At 39.6% G+C, this 20079-nt stretch overlaps 1 protein-coding gene across 3 annotated transcripts; it reads right to left on the bottom strand.

The window, feature by feature from the left end:
- Positions 3759-19899, bottom strand: ALG12 (ALG12, alpha-1,6-mannosyltransferase). 3 transcript variants are annotated; one of them, XM_021384712.1, is made up of 11 exons: positions 19629-19899; positions 18794-18917; positions 13916-14108; positions 13641-13773; positions 13017-13190; positions 11479-11673; positions 10463-10566; positions 9771-9994; positions 8870-9039; positions 8606-8681; positions 3759-4879 (listed from the first exon to the last, which is right to left on the bottom strand). In XM_021384712.1, exons 3-11 carry the CDS (start codon positions 14078-14080, stop codon positions 4648-4650), a joined length of 1473 nt encoding a protein of 490 aa, XP_021240387.1. In that variant the 5' UTR covers positions 14081-14108; positions 18794-18917; positions 19629-19899; the 3' UTR covers positions 3759-4647. The 3 variants fall into 3 exon arrangements, with proteins under 3 accessions (XP_021240387.1, XP_021240388.1, XP_021240389.1); XM_021384713.1 differs by having other exon boundaries at positions 19578-19899; XM_021384714.1 differs by lacking the exon at positions 19629-19899 and adding an exon at positions 19445-19561.

Raw genomic sequence — 20079 nt, forward strand, 5'->3', positions numbered from 1 at the left:
CTTGTCCCCACTCTCCAAGACTAGTTTCTTGATTTACAAAGAACAGAACCCTCAGTCTAGAACACTTTAATTGTAGCATAAGGACGTGATTAATAAAATACAGATACATACAAGCTCAAAATAGATGAGTAAAGTGGTTGAGAGATCTGTCCCCTAAACCAGCTTTTTTTTTTTCCATCGCTGTACAGAATGGATGGTAACAAACTTCCATTTAGGGATTTCCAAAACTGGGAAAAATAAACCTGTAATTAGCAAGTATTACTTTCTAATTACAGATCAGATTTACTTTTTTAAAACCATTTAAACCAGATTTTAGTCTTCCCACAAGTACGTTCATCCTTTGCCTTATTCTTAGCAACAAGAGTGACTTCTTATCTTCCTGGTTTCCTTGCAAAGCTTACCCCAAACTGCCTTGTTTCATAAAATGAACATGCCAACCAGAAATGGCAACCACAGCGATGTCCCCAACTTATGTACCAGCTTGGATTCCAAGGGCTAGATCTATGCTTAAGAAGTCTCTACTTTTTATTATTATTAATATTTTTTCTCTACATTAACCGATTTCTTGTTTCAGTCTCTGGATTTAAATTGGCACTTTCATAGGAAAAGATGGCCACAATTTCAGAAAGCATTTTTTCCTTACACTTGACCTAACTGGACACCAGTCAAGCCTCGGTACAGAACGAACAGCAGTTTCAGCTGAAATAAAGCAGAATTTGTGAAAGAGTGCCCAGGACAGTAAGATGAGGAATTTCAGAAAAAGCATTGACTGTCCTTGTTGTTCTAACAAAAGTTCTGAAACGAACAACCAGAAGTAGCTGTAATTGCTCATGGTCATCTAAGGAGTTGATATAAGCTGTGTATAAAATGGTTCATATACTTAAGTACAGGAATCATATATATTTAAATAAAAAGCAAACCCTTCACTGAGGTATTCTATGTCATTTAACTGGGAATTTTTGCAAATGTCACCATGATCTTCTGTGTGACACTAAGCAGATAATGGCAAATTTAAGACATAGCTGTGACTAATTATGTAACCAGCTAACTGAGAAAGCTGTGGCTAAACAGACTGGTGATAAACTCAGTCTGTGGTTTTGTTCTTCTCTTGCAAATTGAAAGCGAAGGGGGGAATTTAAGAATGAACATAATGAGGCGAGGAATGCAAGACTAGAATTCTGTATAGCTTGTATTATACTTGAAAAAATGCTCAGATTCAAGGGAAACTCACATAGACACACTTGCATTGAAGCTGAGATACAGCAACTGAGTGCTCAAAGTTTAATAGCTTTCATCAGGCTCCTTAGCATCATGGAAATAACTAGATGTATTTAGGAAGGGTGGTAATAGTCTGTAGACCAGTTAGCTACAGCACATCTCTATCCTGTTCACCTGAATGCATGATGTATCTCACGCAGGGAATGTGTGACCATGGAGTGAGAAAAAGGAATATGATCGAACTGTTTCAAACATGCGGTTACAGTGCACTGAGGTTGTATTATGATTTGAATGAAACTGGTTAGAACCCGATACACGTTTTGACTTTTCTCAGTTAACAGAAATGTATTTTGTCTGATGCACGATGACCATTTTCTAGCTGCCCTCTCCCCACCTTCTCTTGAAACCCACAGCAGGCATATAGGGCACGTATGAGGTAAACAGCTGTATTTTTCCCCAGCTCTGAATGCTTTAACACACAGACAACCTGTGAACTGGACACCGTTCCTTAATCTTTCCTTGTTGTTTCTTGATGGAAGAGAGTGAGCTGTTATGTTTTGAATTTGCAACTACTTTCATTATTGACAATACCTTCAATTAGCAAGTCCTGCAGCGTACAACTACTTTTAGTTTTACCACAGGGGCTGTTCTGAATCTTGTGCTGTAAGACACTGACTATCTGCCAACTCCGGGCCCTTCCTGGTGAGAAAACATGGTGGCACACATTGTTTGTAGGAAATTAAGTCAAGCTTCAAACGTGATGGTATGCAACATTTGATGACCTTGGGCATGCTAAATTCAATCATTTTCTACAGTAGAATTATACATGTTAAATGCATTTTATTTAGAACTTCATTCTGCTTGACTGTCATAGCCATAATTTACATATGGACCATACTGGTTTTTTTGCTTTCTTTAGGTTTATTCAGCCCTCAATCATGTAAATATGCTTTCCTTATTTCATCTTAAAACAAAAAAGTTATTCTCTAAGCCACAAGCTATTTGTAATCAGTCAAGGCAAAAAGAACTTCATGAACTTAAACAGTAACACAAAATTTATTATTCCTTCATAAATTCCAACTAAATTCTCAAAGCGTGTCTCTTTCCTGCACCACTCATGTAGTAACTTGATGCTTCCTCCAATCTTTCCCAAGCCCCTGAAGGCAGAAGAATTTGTAATACTGCACTTCAAGAGTGGAAGGGGGTGGGAGACTTCCTTAATGCTCTCTTATACCTAGAGAGCTTAAACCCACACTTCTATGCAAATATCCATCCATATTAGAATAGGAGTTCTATATCTTTTCTGGAAGCCCTTCACTGATCTAAAGACAACAGAAGACATAGAGATAAAAGCATTAATTTAAAAGAGAGTTTATTTTCTATTCCAAGCGCTGTTTGTTAAAAGCAGCCTTTGGGGAAAAACCTGCAATACTCTGTGCTGCAGTTTGGCAGATACTCCTTCCTGTTCAGGGTGCGGGCTACAGTAACACTCCTGGCCTATGCTGGGGAGGTGTTCCATGTACTGACTGCCACAGACTCATAGAGCCACTGGTGCTACACTGCTGCACGGGTCATGATCTACATCGGTTTCAGATGGTAAAAACTAAGCACTTCGAGAACCACAGATGTAGAGCAAGATGTAACAGATCAAGTAAACCCTAGAATCTGTCCAAAACTGCAATTCATTATTTCAATTCTCACTCCATGTATGCGTTTTTCCTTTCTCTGCTCCCCAAAGACATAATAAACAGACCCATTTGAGCTGCTAGCATCTACTTTCGTCAGCAACAAAGCCGAGAGCAGTACTACACACTGCTACCATTGCCAGATTCTTGTCTATACTTCAGGCGGGATAAATTTCACTTCAGGCTCTTGAGTTACAGCTTACACTGTGAGGGAGTGACATAAAGTAAGAGATCAGGCTTAACATGTAAGGACTTAGATCCTTACTCAAAAATTTTCCTTCCTAGAGTCCCGAGTTCTCAGCTATTTGCACATATACTTCCTTCTGTATCATGTGAATTATTTGATGTTCAAATTGGCTCTGGAGGAAGCTGAGTTTTCTTCCAAAGACAAGTCAAATAGCTAGTACTTCAATGATTTCAATTTCAAGAGGAGCCAGGGACTGGACTAACGAGTTCTGCAGGTTGCCTCTGCCAGATCTCAGTGTGAGGAAGCCTGCACAACAGCCACCCACCACGGGTCAGGCTCCACCCCACCAGATCAGTTCCTCTGATACATGATCTACAGAATAAAAAGAAAACATGGTCTTAAGAACTGGAGCACATGCAGGTAAACAGTTTCTGAATGAAACGCTTTGAGATTAGAAAAAAACAATTTTTTTTACTTGAGTTTTCAGTCAGCAAGGAATAGTCTTCTGCCCATGCTTATTTCACCAATTCTGAGTTTTTACACTAGTGGAGTTCCTGTCATATTACAACAGACCCTACTGAGAATGTTCCCCTTTGTTTACCCCTTGATTTCTTCCACTCAGCAATCCAGGCAGACATCCTTAACAAAGACATCTAATAAAGAAGAAATTAGAAAGCATACTATTTTATTCTAATTTATACAATTTTAACACATAGTACATTCGATTATTCCTTTCAAATGGGACTACTTAATACAGAAATAAAACAGCACCTATCTCCTTCAAGTGTATTCAAGTAAGTATTTTTGTAGATAAACTTTTGCGCTGCAAATTAAGATACCATTGTAGAAGAAGAGGGAAAACATTTTTTAAATACTATTTTCTGTGAAATCCAAGTTGCATTGTTCATTCATGAATATTGGAATAAAGATAACCATTCTTTAATACTGTTTGATGTTGTTACAAAACAGTGCTTGCCAAGAGGTCCAAATACTTTAAGTGAAGCTTTCACTTGAATTAGTTTGGTAGCCCACAGGGCACAATTATGTATTGTGATGCAGCTACAATGAATATGGCTTTCCTATGCTGATAACATCATTCAAGTTTCACACAGGCTATCTGACAACTAAGTGGGTTACAGTCCTGCAGATATATCAAGCAATACATATTTGCACACACAGATTACATATAAAATTATTGCCATAGTAAAATCTAGTTCCATTATGTATCTTATATAGGACAATTAGGACATACTGTGCTGCATTATGAAACAGCTACCCAAACCAAGTAAACATTTTACTTAATAGCACTAAACTTGTAGGCAGCCTCTCTCAAATACATCTAATAATATCTAACTCAATATTTGAGTTTATACTGACTAGGAATGCATCATAATATTTATGTAATAAACAGGACGGAGCTAAATACTGATCAATACAAATATTTTCTGTACCTTTTCACAGAAGCTGAACTGCAGTGCTGGAATGATAATTTGCTGTTGTCATAGATTATTCAGTCACCAGCAAAATTACATCAAAAGACTTACTTAAAATTCACAGTCAAGATGATAGAGGAAGTTTTTCCAACAGTACTAATTTTGGTTTTAAGTTTAAAGTAAAAGGAGGTAGTGCAGTAAGGTTCAACCCAATTTTACTGATGCCAGGTATATTTGCCAGTGGCCTGTGGGTTGTCTTGTAATGTGATATCTGAAGAGGGTTTGTTTCCATCAGTATATGTGTATAAGAAAACATCAGTTGGTCTCCTGGTTTAACGTCTTCTCTTTTGTCATACCTGTAGAGAATACAGAAGGTTTAGTTACATTCCTCTTCACATATCACAAGGTAGATACTTTCCAAGACGAAAAAAATAAACGCAGAACATTCTCAGTTACCTGCCTTTTTTGAAATTAATTGGAGAACAACATATCATTTTTGAAGAGTCTAGGGACCTAGTCATTCCATGCAAGTCTTTCTGCTGTTACTATGATCTAAATTAGGACTCGTAGAAAATTTCTCATCTAGTCCTCTCACTTCTGTGGAAAAAGCAGTAAGGCCTACGACTATAGACAACGACTTATTTTTTTTTTACCTACAAAAATTGATGTTTGGATAACAGTCTTGCCTTTTTCTTTTGAAATTAAGAAAAAAACTGTTATGAAGCACTTCAGCAGAAGCTCTTCTTTTCTGTAGTGAAATATTGGAGTAGTAGCCCCAGAAAACAGCAGGGAAAATGCTTCTCTGAACACCACAGGAAAAAAAGTACAGCCTGGAAATTAAAGGGTTAACCTGCCACTTGTTCAATTTCCTGATCTAGTGCATGTTTGGGCAGGTCACTTTGGGTCAGTTTTTATAAACCTGTTATATAGATAATAACATGTATTTAGGTATTCTATATAATAGATAACACAAAAAGCAACTAGTTAGTTGCAAAAGTACTTGATGTGTACAGCTGACTTTCAGTCTAGCTGCAGAGGGAATTTAAGAGATGAGAAACCAAATGGCTTAAGTATCTGACAGGGATTAAAGATCTAGGTCTAAGTTCTCTGTCTGACCTGAGCCCAGAACCAAACACTTGAGTTCAGTTCATCTCTCACATGTCTCAGAGATGCACAAACCTAGTTTTCTAGACTTTGACCTATCTCTTATTGTCTCATGAAGACACTGTACTATTTTGCAACAGTTATTCTTCAATGAAGAGAGGGAGGTGGAATTTGTAGCCCAAGGGTTAGGATACTCCTACTGGACACAGCAGCCTAATTGGGTCCTCAATCCAGCAACTTCAGAAGGAGAAGGATAAGTTAAGACCAGCCAACGCTATTCCCGAGACCACTGTTTCCTGTATTTCTGAAAGGGGGAGGACCTGGCTTAAATTCTTTGTTCTATATTCCAGAAAAATATCCCACACTTACTAATGATAGGAAACAATATAGAACATAGAGGTTAAGAGGAAGGTTACTTACCTTTAGTTTGTTTATGACAGAACAGTCATAAGTATCTAACTGTAATACGAGTGTTAAGAATCTGCAAACCAAGCGAAGAGTGGTGCAGCTCTTCACTCTTTCCGTTGCCCTCCGCTGCAAGCTATTGTCAACCACCTTTTGTAACTTAGGCACCTGATTCCTCCCACACATTTCACAATTAACTTACTCAAGTCTGTGGCTGTTGTTACAGAAGCGGACACTGGTACTGAAGTTGTGCAATCCCAACTCTGTAACTACTCTTGGATGTACCTATGAGCATCTTTAACCACATGTAGCTTTGCAGACCTGGCTTCTCATCTCCCTGAATTCTTGGCAAAAAACTGAAAACAATCTCAATGTACATATGTACAGCAAAGTCACTAATATTTAAGATATTTGAAGCAACAGGTACTCTCCAGTGAACTACAGGATTTGTGGTGATTGTTAAGCAAATGCAAAACTGGACCCTGCACACCAAGTGCTTTCTTCTAAAAAGAAGAAAAAAGAAAAAAGCATACTAATTTAATCTACTATTTCCAGAAAGATCACTTAGGATGGTAGATGTGTTAAAACTGGCAGAAAGAATGATACACTTTCTAATAGCTTTACTAACTACTATTTTTGCATTTTCCTCATCAGCAAATAAAAGGCCTTTCATCTGGCTGCAAGCATTTCTGAATTTTATTAAATACTTGAAGCTTACACAGCATATTTATTCCTGGTTCAAAGAGACTACGCTAATTGAAGACAAGACTAACACCTGTATTGTGTAGGAATCTGCAAGGATCTTCTTTCAGTCAACCTTTGAAGAAAAATAATGGATCACCTGCGTTTTTCTTGAGGCAGATAGATCTAATCTAAGCACACCACTGAAAGCTGTTAACTTCTAAGAGACTTTTATTTGTAGATTGTAGTTAACCTGAAGAAGCATCATTCTTCATAGCTTCTCCATCCATAAATCTGTCTGTGAAGATGGTAGGCTGGTTTTCACCCATCTGAAACTGTCACATTCTTAAATAAAGAGAAAATGGACAACTGATGCCACTAAACTTTGCACTGTTGTGCTGTCAGACAGCATGGTAGCCTTTTGTAGGTGAAACTTTATGACGAATCAGCCCTCCCTTGAGGCCTTTTTATGATGAGGAAAGATAAAAGTGATAGAGACAAACTACCCTACAGCTGCAAAACTATGAACCATGCATCACTGACAGGGATATTATTCACTTTCCAATCTCACTACACTACAGCCTTCTAAGAAAAAAGCCCAAACAACAACAAAAAAAATCCAAACAAAAAAAAAAAACCTCCACCATCTAAAAAAGCCCCATGAATTTAAGCATCGTATTTGGCAAGTTTTAATTATAGAATATATTTAAGAGTAGTTTAAATGTATATTTATACACCTTCAAAAACAAAGACTGGAACGTTTTAGCTCTCATGCATATTCTATCATTCATACTCCAGTACTTACTGTCTTGCCCTAACTATTCACGTATTAAGACCCTCTGTAGGTAGAAGATGCAAAAAATGTCTAAAGTAACATTGGATTGGTAAATATGACAGGAATGCTGCCTTAACTGTCAGTACCATCATGATACTACATAAGAGCACAGAAAAAAAGGTAAGGCGTAGCAATGTAGACAATTCCTGTAGCTCTCTGGAAGCATACTATTTTCCCTTTCTCTCTACTCCAAAATACTTTTTTCCTCAAACACCACCAATAAATTAATTACATTTCTGCATCTTATCCTGAAAACCTCAACTGAGGAAAAACAACTCTATGTTCAGAGTACATCTTAAACTAAAACCAAAATCTTTTTGTGCAAGGATGAAGTTAGGTTTTTCATTAAGATTACATTTTAAATTAGAAACCCTGACTTCAGTTGACAAGGTAGGCCTGTGAATCATAAAGATGCCCTTTTTTAGTATACGTCCTAAAAAGCAAAAAATGGCATCCCACGAATATCCTCTACAATTTGTTTAAGTATTATGATTCTTAATACACTTCAAGTATCACTGCTGCTCATGGTAACAAAGCTCTCAACTGCTCTCTGTTACAGAGAATGAACGTGACCAATAGCCTACATGACAGCAGCTTTAATGTCATCTATTTGAAGGATGTTCCACATGAAGATAGACTTTAAATATTAACATGCAGATAAGCCTCACTTTGCAACACAGCATTTAAAACCAGATAAAATGAGATTTCCCCAATAATTATTGCTATTAATGTAATTTTATTAATAATTGTATTTTATGTTCTACCAAGAACAGAAAAATGTTCAGCTGTGTTTAACGAAACCCAGTGAAACAGCAAACATAGCTCTTGTAAAGATATTAGTGCAGCAGCAAAATAATTTTTGCACTCATGTTTTTAAAGATTATATGGTACTAAAGCAAAACAGAAAGAATTAATCAAAACATCATAGCATTGTTTCTAAATTGGCAGCACTGCACATACCCAAATTCCCTGAAGATTCACACATACATATATAAAATCAGGTGCTTATTTTATGAATGAGATGTATATACATGCACTTTTAAAAATCTGAACATACCTCCAATCTGAATTGATTTCTAGAAACCGAGAGACTCCTGTTTGTGCTGCAGCTACATCAATATGAACAGAGACCTCTACAGAAACAAAAAAGTAGTTTAGAAGTTACTGTAAGATCACTGATCAGTAAGTTAACAGAACAGTAACTGAGAAGATGCACATAAACAGTGTGAAGAAACAATATTCAATGCATGTAAAAATGTACTAACAGCAAAAAATGACAATTGAAGTTAAATGAACATACCTCAAAACCAGCTTTACGTACCTGCTGTTGAAGGTACCAACTCATGCAACTTCTGAATTGCTACTCCTCCAGGATAATTGAAATGTGAAACATATAGAGAAGTTCCGGAATAAGCAGCATTAACTAGGAGGTGCATTACAACAAAAAAAGATCCAAGTTTGTACAGCCAGGATTTCCGGTAGCTATTCAGACTATCAAGAGGGGAAAAAAAGTAAGGCTAAGCTGTTATTTTTGTTTCATAACGGTCATTGATTATTGTGATCTTTCACAAAAAGTTCCACAGTTGGATAATAAAGAACAGTGCAAGCTTTATTACAGTCATATAAGGAATGCATTTATTATTACTGGAAGACTAGATTCTAGCAACAAACATTTAAATTGGAATATTCTTATTAAGAAAACTGAGGCTTAACATTACAGCTAAGTATTTCTGTGTACATAACTTCCAGCTATGAATGTACTCTCCTTCAGATAAGCTCAGAACTCAACTTACATTTGTTTACTCAAGACACTCAAGTTTAGCCATTTAATACAAACTCCAGGTTTCACGAGCTCCACTTGTATATTAAACAATTTCCTGAGGAAACTCATGTTAAGAACACACTAGTACCTTTTTTCTCTTGTGGATAAACTGAACTGCAATAGCATGATGCTATTGCAATTCAGAACTCTAAATGAGAGCTCTATTTTTGACTCTGCCACAGACTTGCTAAATCATTGTTTCAAATGCTATCACTTGTCTTTGTCTCTATATCCCTCACTAGTAGAATAGGTAGAATGATACAGACATTCTTTCTAGAGCTTCCCCAGATCTTAATACAATCACGATTCCAAGAGAGAAAAAAAGCGTATAGTAACAGTAATAAGTAAGTTTTTCTTCTTTTTACATTTTCAGGAAAAAAGAAAGTAATTTCAAACTTACATTCGTGAGCACACTTTAGCAGCTACTATGTTGAAGACGGGGAAAGTGTATATGATGAAGCGCAACTCTTTGTGTGGAAGAAATGAATACAAGAAAATAAAGCCCAGCGCTGGCAGAAGTAATATCCGGGTTCTCTTTTCTGCTGCACCTAAAGGTACAAATATTATGCTGCATCCCAAAGCACGAGGCAGAGCTGAATAGAAATACCAGAAGAAGGGGGATGTCTTCAAGGTGAAAAGGAGAGTTAAGGATGGTTTTACTGCTAACAAGTAACTATTCTTTACAGTAGCATACAAGATTTGCAAATAAGCAGTAGATTTTTTTGTATGTCACACTGTTCCAGGGATTTGGTTTTCTGCCTTACTCTTTTGGGAAACAAAAGCAGTTGCTTAACTGCTTCCCAATCATCCAATAAAGGTACATCAAATGGTGTTAACGATGAGGACAATCACAGGGAAGGAAGCTGGATTTATACTGGGACACTATGAAGAAGCACAAAAAAAAAGAAGTTAAATGAAGTGAAGTTAAAATTGTAAGGAAAGATCTAAGGTACAGACATCGCCTTATACACTTCGTATAAATTCTACTTTTCATTAAGCATTTCAGCAACACCAGAACTGAGTCTCAGGAATAGGTCTTCACTTTAGCCAACAATGTTACAGCAATTTTTCCCTGTATGTTTGAAAGGATACTCCCCAGTTGGAACTTTTGTTTAAAATTGTATTATACCAGAGTACTTTCCCTTCAGGCCACACAAGTTGCCTCCAAAATAGAGAGTCCACAGCCACCGTTAGCCCTGAAAGAATTAAATACACATCTGGATGAATTAAAAACTAAGGTAAACCAAACAAACACATCCACACTGCACATTTACTGATGACAGCAACACAAACTTGAATATGCACGGTAAGCCTGACCCAAAGTCACAGAGAAGGCTGAATCTGTCTGTAATGCAAGGGAAATGCAGGAGGGGGAGGCACTTGCTAATGTTAAGTTCTTAATAGAAGTACGTCACCTAGGAATTTAATTTGAGATTTGTCACTCCAACCCCAGATGTTAAATACAATGGCTTAATTAAACTTTGTTTTAAATAGAATAGTAGTGCACTAAGTATAATGAATGGTAAGAAATATGTTTTAACTTCAAACAGTACTAGGTTTTTATTGTAAAGCTGGCAAGAAGTTTGTTACTATTTACTAGGTAGGAGGGAGGAAGGATGATGAAGGATTAAAAGCAAACAGGAAGAGCAGCAAATCCATCAGTCCTATCTTCTCCACTCAGTTCTCCAAGAATTGCTCTGGTATTTATGAAGTTTGCCAGGGAGGGAAAGGGAGTACCAGTGAAATCCCTGCTGGATCTCTGGACTCTTCCAGTATGAGGTGCCTCCAAATGCACATGCAATGATCCTTCATTGTTTCTACCGTCCACACTGCAGAATGAATTCAGCACGCTACCAGAGCTCATCATCAGTCATCTGATGATAGCATTTTTATCAGGCAGGCTGGCAGAAAAGCTTGGAGTATTTCATTGCATACAAGCATTCAAATAAATACATATGCTTGTGGTATTACTGGTAAATAGAATGAGGCAAAACTAAACCCTAAGGGCCAGGACACCAGAGGGAAAAAAAAAACAAAAACAAACAGGCGAATATCCATACTTCTGTTGAATTTAATATGTGGCTTTTTCTTCCCCAGCAAATACTTACCCAACCAAAAAAATCCAGCAGGAACAGCATGGGAAATTATTTTAAAAATGGAGATTCTTTTAGTTAACAATGTCACCAGAAGCATGAGGCCTAAGAATATAGCGAGCTCTGATCTGAAGACTATAATTGCCAAAGCTGAGAACCAAATGAACGGCCTCTGCTTTTGCTGTATCCAAAATGTCAACGCCAGCAGCACTGTAAAAGATAAAATACACTCTGTTGTTTTCTACAGGCAATGCTTTTATTAATACAAACACCCTATTACTCAAATTTCCCAACTTGTCCCATCTCAGTCTTCCTAGCAGTTTTGGTCCAGACATTCTCCTTCCATCACAGAAATGCAATTTGGAAAATCATGCAGCATACGATGCTTAAGTAATTAGGAAAAGCATATTGCAGAAGGAACACGTGGCAGATCTTCTGGACACTGCATTTGATAGCTTTTGACCTCTATCCCCTTCAAACTTAAAAGTACTAAAAGCCTTTCAAACTAAGACTCATCATTATTGTTTCCCACTATCTACTGAAAAGTTTCTTTGTTTGGATGAGTATATCTTGTATTAATGACAACAGCATCTCATTTCAAATATGAAAAAGAGACTACAGACTATAGCTGAGGGAGAAGGAGCTACAAATCCATTCATACGGTTAGCTGGAGATGAACTATATCCCCACAAAATTATCTCTACTATTTCACAGTTCAAATCACATGATAACACTGACTACATTGTAAAGTGGTCTTGACCCTACAAGAGAACAATACCAACTAATTACATGTGAAATACTAAGAGTACAAACACTTAAAACAATTTGTATTTTTAATACCTACAGAAATGATCTGAAAAGTTTATTACTACACAGTGTTTGATGATTCAGTTCTCCTTTCGTTTTTCAGTTCCAATCTATGCAGGTTCTTACATCAACCTCATGATTTTATTAATTGAACAAATTCCACTGAAGCATTAGGTGACTATGCTAATATCCATCATATATGCTTAACTTTTCCTCTCATCATCTCTGGGGAAAAACTGTATATGTAGGGTACGATTCTGACATTGATTTTTTTTTTCCAGTTCTTTAAGTGTACAAACTGCTGCATTTATAGATGATTCCAGAAATGTAAGGTGGAGAGGTTGCAGTGGGAGTTAACTCCACAGACTCATGAGAAAACTGTTTCCTGTGTAGATTAAGTCCCACAGATTTGTGGGTTGTTTTTTTTTTTGAACAGAAAATATGCCTACTGCCTTTCCAATATGTCTATGTTTTAGGCATTAGATAAGTGTACTCAAACCTCTGACAAACTCCAACTCATTGTATATTCAGATTTAATATTAGATTTAAGTTACTGTAAGCTTTTCTGGAAAAAAAACAAAAAGAACAAAAAACTCAAAACCGCTTAAGTTTTCTAGTCCTGCTATCACACAGCATAACCAAGTTTAAATACTAATTGGGGATGACTATACTTTTTCTATAGTTTAATTATCCATACATTTGAGAAGAATTTTTCATTTTAAGATTATCTGTATGCAAATACTTACCAAAAGGAAGTGCAAATACATTAGGAAGGGTTCGCGTACAATAAAACATCAAGTGAAACTGAGTAACAGTTATGAGACAGAAGACTATAGATGTAGTTGCTCCAAACTGCTTTCTAACTTCTTTTTGCAACTTCCATAGTGTGTAAATCACACTGAGCCCCAAGCTTCCTCGGACTATTAAAAGAACAAAAGTGGGAAATAAGAATAGTATCAGACTGATCACTGGTGAACGTGTAACTATGCAAAGGGAAGAAATTACTAAGAACAATACTGAAGAGCTTACAATACAAGCCACTTCAAAAAAAAAAAAAAACCCTTTCCACATTCTAACTCCATCTTAACTTGCTTGATTCTTTTTCACAGATGTCAATGATTCTGTGCCGAAGTCAAACAATATTTTCCAAAGTGGAAGTGAAAGTATACACTTTCTCTACGTATTTATTAGCAAAAACTTTCTCCGCGCTGTTAATTACGCCTAAAAAAAGAAGTGGAATTGCCACGCTGGCTCTAAGTAACTACATTTTGAAAAACCCCTCATTAAGGAAAAGAGTAACACATTTTAACCATTGATTCATACTCCGAATGTTACAACATTACATTAATTTAAGTTTGAAGTTCACGTACCTATCAGCTGGGAGTAAAACTTGGACATTTTTAACAGGGAAAGTATGTATATAGCTGGGCTGGAAAGAGCAGCAATAAAAATTGGTCCAAGAAACGTTCTTGGGACAACTCCAGGAAATTCATGATGGTCATACTGCAAAAAGGAAAATTTAAGATAGGCAAATCAGAAACAAAGGAACATCAGGATAAATTATACTCATGTGTCCCTCTATATAGAAAGGAATAGCAAGCTTTGACAGTATCTAAGAAAAAATAACAACTTATTTTCAACTTACCTTGTCCAAGTCCAGTTGGTGGTACACAACATCATGGATAGCCTGTAGGTTAAAGCTTTCCTCCACTTTTGTAAATGGACAGACAGTTAAATGAACAAAGGCCACAACAATTATCAGCAGCAATAGTGGGAATGACCGCCCACTTGAGCTCCTCTTCTGAGCCATTCTGTGTTTGAAATTTATGTATATTCACCTATCAAGACCAGAAGTTAAAAGAAGATACGTTAATAACATGGCACAAAGCATAGGAACAGAAGAAAAAAAAAAGACTAGACAGGTTGATTCATACAGAAAGAAAAGGTACTACCAATACTAACCGAAGAATAATAAATTGAATAATCTACAGCTATGGAGTAGATAGCCAAAATCACATTCAAACTACATTTCAAGATTTGTGCCATCTCCTGCAAGTGCAAAGGCTTTCATTTTCAATCTATAAAACCTCAGTCAACATAGACCCTGCTTAAGAAGCTTCCCTTCGTGCCCCATACTGTCACCAGAGAGCACCATCTCAATTACGTCTAATGTTTTATGGTAGAGAGCTCTGTAATTTATTCTCACTTTAATCTCACACTGGATTTACACATGATCTTTAGAACATACTATCTCTTTTGTCTGGGACTCCGAAGCTCGTGGGAGAGGAAGCTAGAAGATGATTAATTGTTCAGAACAGTACTTTGAACTTTTCAGTTCGCTAGCTTGCCAGTGGCTAGGTATGATCTTGGCAAGCAAAAAAGGAATGCCCCTTGGCACTCACTCCACACATCACTACTGTATGAGCACTGTCAGAACCCAAACCTTTACACTCCTATATAGAAGGAAAGGCCATCTGTCCACAGTGTTTTGTTTCACAACACTGTGCTGACCCATGGCATTATCTGCAAAGTATTTCACGTGATAACAACAGGCAAAAAAAGCACAGGTATTGTAATGCTTAAATCTTTAGTAATTTAAAATCATAAACTAGTTAAAAAAAATTATTTTCCACTATCATTCCCAGCAAAAACATGGTGGTTTAATCCCTATTCTTTTAATTTAAGCTTCCCACTTTTTCTAGGTTAAGTCCAAAAAAAGTCAAGGTATTTTAACTATTGTTACTCTTGCTCTGTTCTAACAGACAAAACTTTAAAAATTGCACTTTTTAGGTACAATTGGGTTTCTGGTTGGAAATGTTTTCTCCTGTGTTTTGGTCTAAACCCGTCCATCAAACAGATGTAAGACAATTGGCAGATTTATTAGGATCACTTAGCAACTGCACCCTAGAGTCACCTTTTCCTCAACTAATATGTCCTGCTTACTAGTAAAGAGATAAAGAATACTTATGTCACTATATCTGTTTATTTCCAAACTAACACCAATTAATCCAGAAAATTATGTAATTCCTGTAAATAGCATGCATCAACATATTGCACTATATACTTAGGTTGCTCTGAAAGTAAAGCTTCCTGTTTGTTTCCCTGGAAACTACAAGAGATACAAGGAACACAATAACACTATTTGTCAGAGCAAATTCTAAGCAACAAAACAATCTTTTTCAACATAGTCACCACTATTAACTATGTATTTTTGACAGCTATGAACAAGAGTCTACATGCTACAGCGGAGGTGTCCCACTGCCACAGCTGCCACTGCTGAAATGCACCACCCCACTGTGCTCACATCCACTGCTTGGTCTCCATAAACATTCAGCAAGCATCGATGAATGTCAGTGGGTGCCTTTTATGCACGTGGAGGAATTCAGTGACACACCTTTTCTGCATATGCACTACCATGTCAGACACCGTTCTGTCAGACTGCTCCTCTGCTGCCACCTTTCACATGGCAACAAATGTAATGGGATACTGGTGGGAAGGTTCAGCCTCTACTGCCATACCACCAACATCCCTGACATTGTGGGCCAGTACAATAAAATAGGAGGCAATATGTTCAGAACAGCCCTCATATATACACACACACCTATATATATACACACATATATATTCCTACACATAATGGCAGAAATTACAAGAAATAGAAAAAGAGTACTAGAAATTTTTTGTTTTATGTAATTCCTACTATTACAGACTCTAACGAAAGCTTTGATCTGGGGCTCAAAGGAAGAGTTCTGTGGTACTTCTTTACAATTTTTGCCTTGTTCTGCAACGTAAAGAGCCTAAGTAAATATAACATCCCACGAAGCGGGAAGCGTTTTTAACCCATGCCTAATACTACTACTTTGTACAGATGGATAAAAATGTATTCTGTCACAACATAACCCTTTTTCCAAAGCAGTAAAAACTGGACTACCATCAGCAGCACTTCAAGAGGTGCTGGGTAGGAATTAAGTATCTGTGCAGAACAGTTTATCTTGTACAAGCCCTTGCCTCCAGAAAGCTCTCTTGCAGAATTCTTCCATTAAACACAAAGATATGTCATATTTCTGGCATATTTACCCACAGAAAAATGGACACTGAAGGATCAGGCCATACAGCAGCACAGATGTCTTTGACATGGAGCAACATGCATTACAGCAGCAAGCTGAGTTTTCCTCATTCACAAACCTCAGCTATTTTAGGACTCAATGAATCCTTGTAAAAGGACTCAAGTGCCAAGCAGCTTTATCAACCGCCAACTTCATAAATCTGAGTGACACTGGAGCTACACCTCCCATACACTGTTTATCACAAAGCTTTCTTTTTTCCTTCTTTTCTAAGATCTTCTAGACTCCAATCCTAGTGTATGCCTGAAGAAAGGAAGCTTTTGCCAGGGCACTCAGATTTTGAAGATAATTGTATGCATTATACACACTGAAAATTCCCCGAAGGGAAACAAGATAGGAGATTAAATATAAAACATGAACACTTAGTTTTCTGAGATAAAGTTTAATAACTTTAGTGATCTTGTCAAGTTTCAAGATAACCTGCTCTCTTGAAAATTAATGTTGACAAGCCTCAAAATTCAAGTGGCTTTATCAAGACAGGCAGGTAGCCACTGAATTTGACGTTTGAAGTGAATTCGCTATATAAATGCAAGAATACATGCAATTTAGTTTTTATTTTTAAATGCCCCAAACAGGCTTCAATTAAAAAAAAAAACCTACATTTTAATAATGAAGGTTAGAGGAATATAGTAAGCAAACACAGCCTTATTCATCACCAACATTCTAGCAACTTTTGAAGAATCTTCGTGAGAGCTATGCAACATAGCAACGTTTACTCCCTCACAGAAACTGAACTACAGAAAGGGAGAGACTTTCAACAAAGGGAGTTCATCCCTTCCTGGAATTTAAGAGGGTGAAAATAAATTGGTTTTTTTTCCACATTAAAGAAACAGAAATCTGAAACACTTCTTTCAAAAATACCTTATTCTTTTCTTAATACTTCTACTGTGGAAGCATCATTAGTTTCAATAATTAAGTTTTTAGTCTTCCTATTTGGCTCAGTTGTGTTTTTCAGACACTCTTCAGGATAAATACATGAAGAGTTTTGCAGCCAATGTGCACGCTGAATCACAGAATCATTAAGGTTAGAAAAGACCACTAAGATCAACTAGCCTAACTATCAATCCATTATCACCATGCCCACTAAACCGTATCCCTAAGTACCACACCTACACGATTCTCAAACACCTCCAGGGACAGTGACTCCACCACATACCTGGGCAGCCTGCTCCAGCGCTTCACCACTCTTAAGAATTTTTTCCTTGTATTCAATCTAAACCTCCCCTTAGCAGTTTAAACCTCCTTAAACCCCCTTAGCAGCAACCTAAACCTCTTTTTAAGCACAGCTTAAGGCCATTGATTCTCATTCTATCACTAGTCACGCAGGAGAAGAGGCTGACCCCCAACTCACTGCAACCTCCTTTCAAGCACAAGAGGAGAGCAGCAAGGTCTCCCCTAAACCTCTTCTTCGCCAGCCTGAAAAATCCTAGTCCCCTCCTCTGCTGCTCCCCCTAAGACTTGTGCTCCAGACTCTTCACAGCTTCGTTGCTCTTCTCTGGACACACTCCCACGCCTCAATGTCTTTCTTGCAGTGAGGGGCCCAAACTGAACATAGCACTCAAGGTGCAGCCTCACCAGCACTGAGTACAGAGGAACTATCACCTCCCTGTTGCTGCTGACTGCACTATATTTGAAACAGGCCAGGATGCCACTGGCCTTCCTGGGCACACTGCTGGCTCAAGTTCAGCCAGCTGTCAGCAACACCCCAGATCCATTTCTTCCCCGGAGCTTGCCAGCCACTCTGTCCCAAGCCTGCAGCGGTGCTTGGGGTTGTGACCAAATTTCTCTAGAAACAGCATTTCACCCCCTCGCACACAGTCTGGAAGCATCCAAGCAGAGCCATCAAGGGCATGCCAACATAGCGTCCTCCCTTGATGGCTTGATCTAGCTTATATAAAAGCTTTGTTGTATTATCTTCCATTTTTGTGTTATTGCTATTCTTTAATAGCCTGTCCAACCCTGTTCTAGAGACAACATCTGAGGTCAGATTTAAGCATTAGCAGGTGTTGGGATTTTTTTTTCGTTTTCTTTTATAAGAATAAACATGATAGTTGCTATTTTAAGATATACTTCCTTATTAGTTAGTGGACTTATGAAAGGAGAAAAAAAAACAACGAGGAAAAAAAAAGTTTGAGCCAGGAAACAAAGTCTGGGGCAGTACCAGCTATGAACGGACTATAATGCTATATAGAAAATGTCTACTGGGGAGTGAAAAACGCACTTTCTTCCCTCGTAAAATGCACTTACAGAGGAGACACACGGGACGCTCCCGACCAACCAATTGCCCCCTTACAGACACACACCCCGAGCTGGGCACTCGGCCCTTCAGGACCAACGGACTCCGCTCTGCGCGAGCACAGCGCCCTCTGGCGGCAGCTTCACGCGGGGCCGCCACCTACCTGGGCAGCGCCGCCAGCCGGGCACGGGTCGGGGACCCGCAGCCGCTCCGCTCCTCCGGGCGCTCCTCCGAGCTGCGAGCGTCAGCTAAAGGTACAACAGTGCCGCAGCGACCGAGTTCCACACCTGAGAAACGCCAAATGAGGGTCACTGCCAAATGAATCAAGTACGTCACCGCATCTTATGTGCAGAACCCCACCGGGTATCGTAGGAGTTAAGGTGACGTTGCACCTCCACGGCTGAGGAACTGAGGAATTGCAAGGACTTAACGCCACGTTATAGGGCCAGCTTTTAGGAGCCCACAGATCCGCGCACTGACGTACACGCACTTCCCTGACTGCTACAAAGGCATTTCGGGATAAAAAGACATCGCTGCTGAGTCGAGCGGCTTCCTGCCCTGGTACCGAGCCTGATGGGGCAGGCGGAGCGAGGTGACCCCGACCCACCGACCCCAGAGCTCGCACCCCCGAGGCCATTCCTCCCCGTCCCACACCCCCACTGCCCCAGGGCACGGCAGCGCCCTGAGAAGCACCGAGGGGAAACAGAAAGTGGGCGCAGCGTCTGTGCTAGCGACAACGCTCACACAGAGCGGCCATCCCTCGCGGTGCTTTCAGCCGCACAGCGCCAGCCCCTGCCCGGCCGCCGCTCCCCACCGAAGGACCGATGGCCGCAGGGGCGGGATCTCTCGGGGACGCCGGGCAGCAGCTCCCCGCCCGCGTTCTCTCTGCCCTCGCTTGCCTCTCGCCTCTTCCCTCAAGGAGCCACCACCGCACCCCTCCGCCTCACCTCTGCCCCCGGCACCGCGCCCTGTCCTGTCCTGTCCCCCCCCGCACTCACCCCCCAGCTCTCCACGTGGCCACCCCGCAGAGGGCGCCGACGGGACGGGGCTAGCGACTGGAGGAGGGGTGGGGAGAAAAACGCCAAGCTCACGTGACCGCCTCCCTGCCGGCCATGTTAGGTGAGGGCAGAGCGCGCCGCCAGCCTCCTAGAGCTCCGAGGCGGTGATCGAATAGAAATGGCGGCCAGCTCCGAGACGGACACAGCTGCCCGCACTCATGATGGCGGCGGGGCCCGGCGTTACTCTCACCGCAGCTCTCCGTCCCACCCCCCTCCCGGCTCTCTGTGCACGCGGGGGGCTCCGATTGGCCCGGAGCGTGGCGGGCGCCGATTGGACCACGTTCCTCCTCTCCCTCCGCCTCTACCAATGGCCGCTGGCAGCCGGAGCGTGCGTGGGGCTGACGCGGAAATCTGAATGGGGCTCGCGGGCCGGTGTCTCTCTGGTTGCTAC

The sequence above is a fragment of the Numida meleagris genome, chromosome 1 (assembly GCF_002078875.1).
Source record: "Numida meleagris isolate 19003 breed g44 Domestic line chromosome 1, NumMel1.0, whole genome shotgun sequence".
Classification (NCBI taxonomy): Eukaryota; Metazoa; Chordata; class Aves; order Galliformes; family Numididae; genus Numida; species Numida meleagris.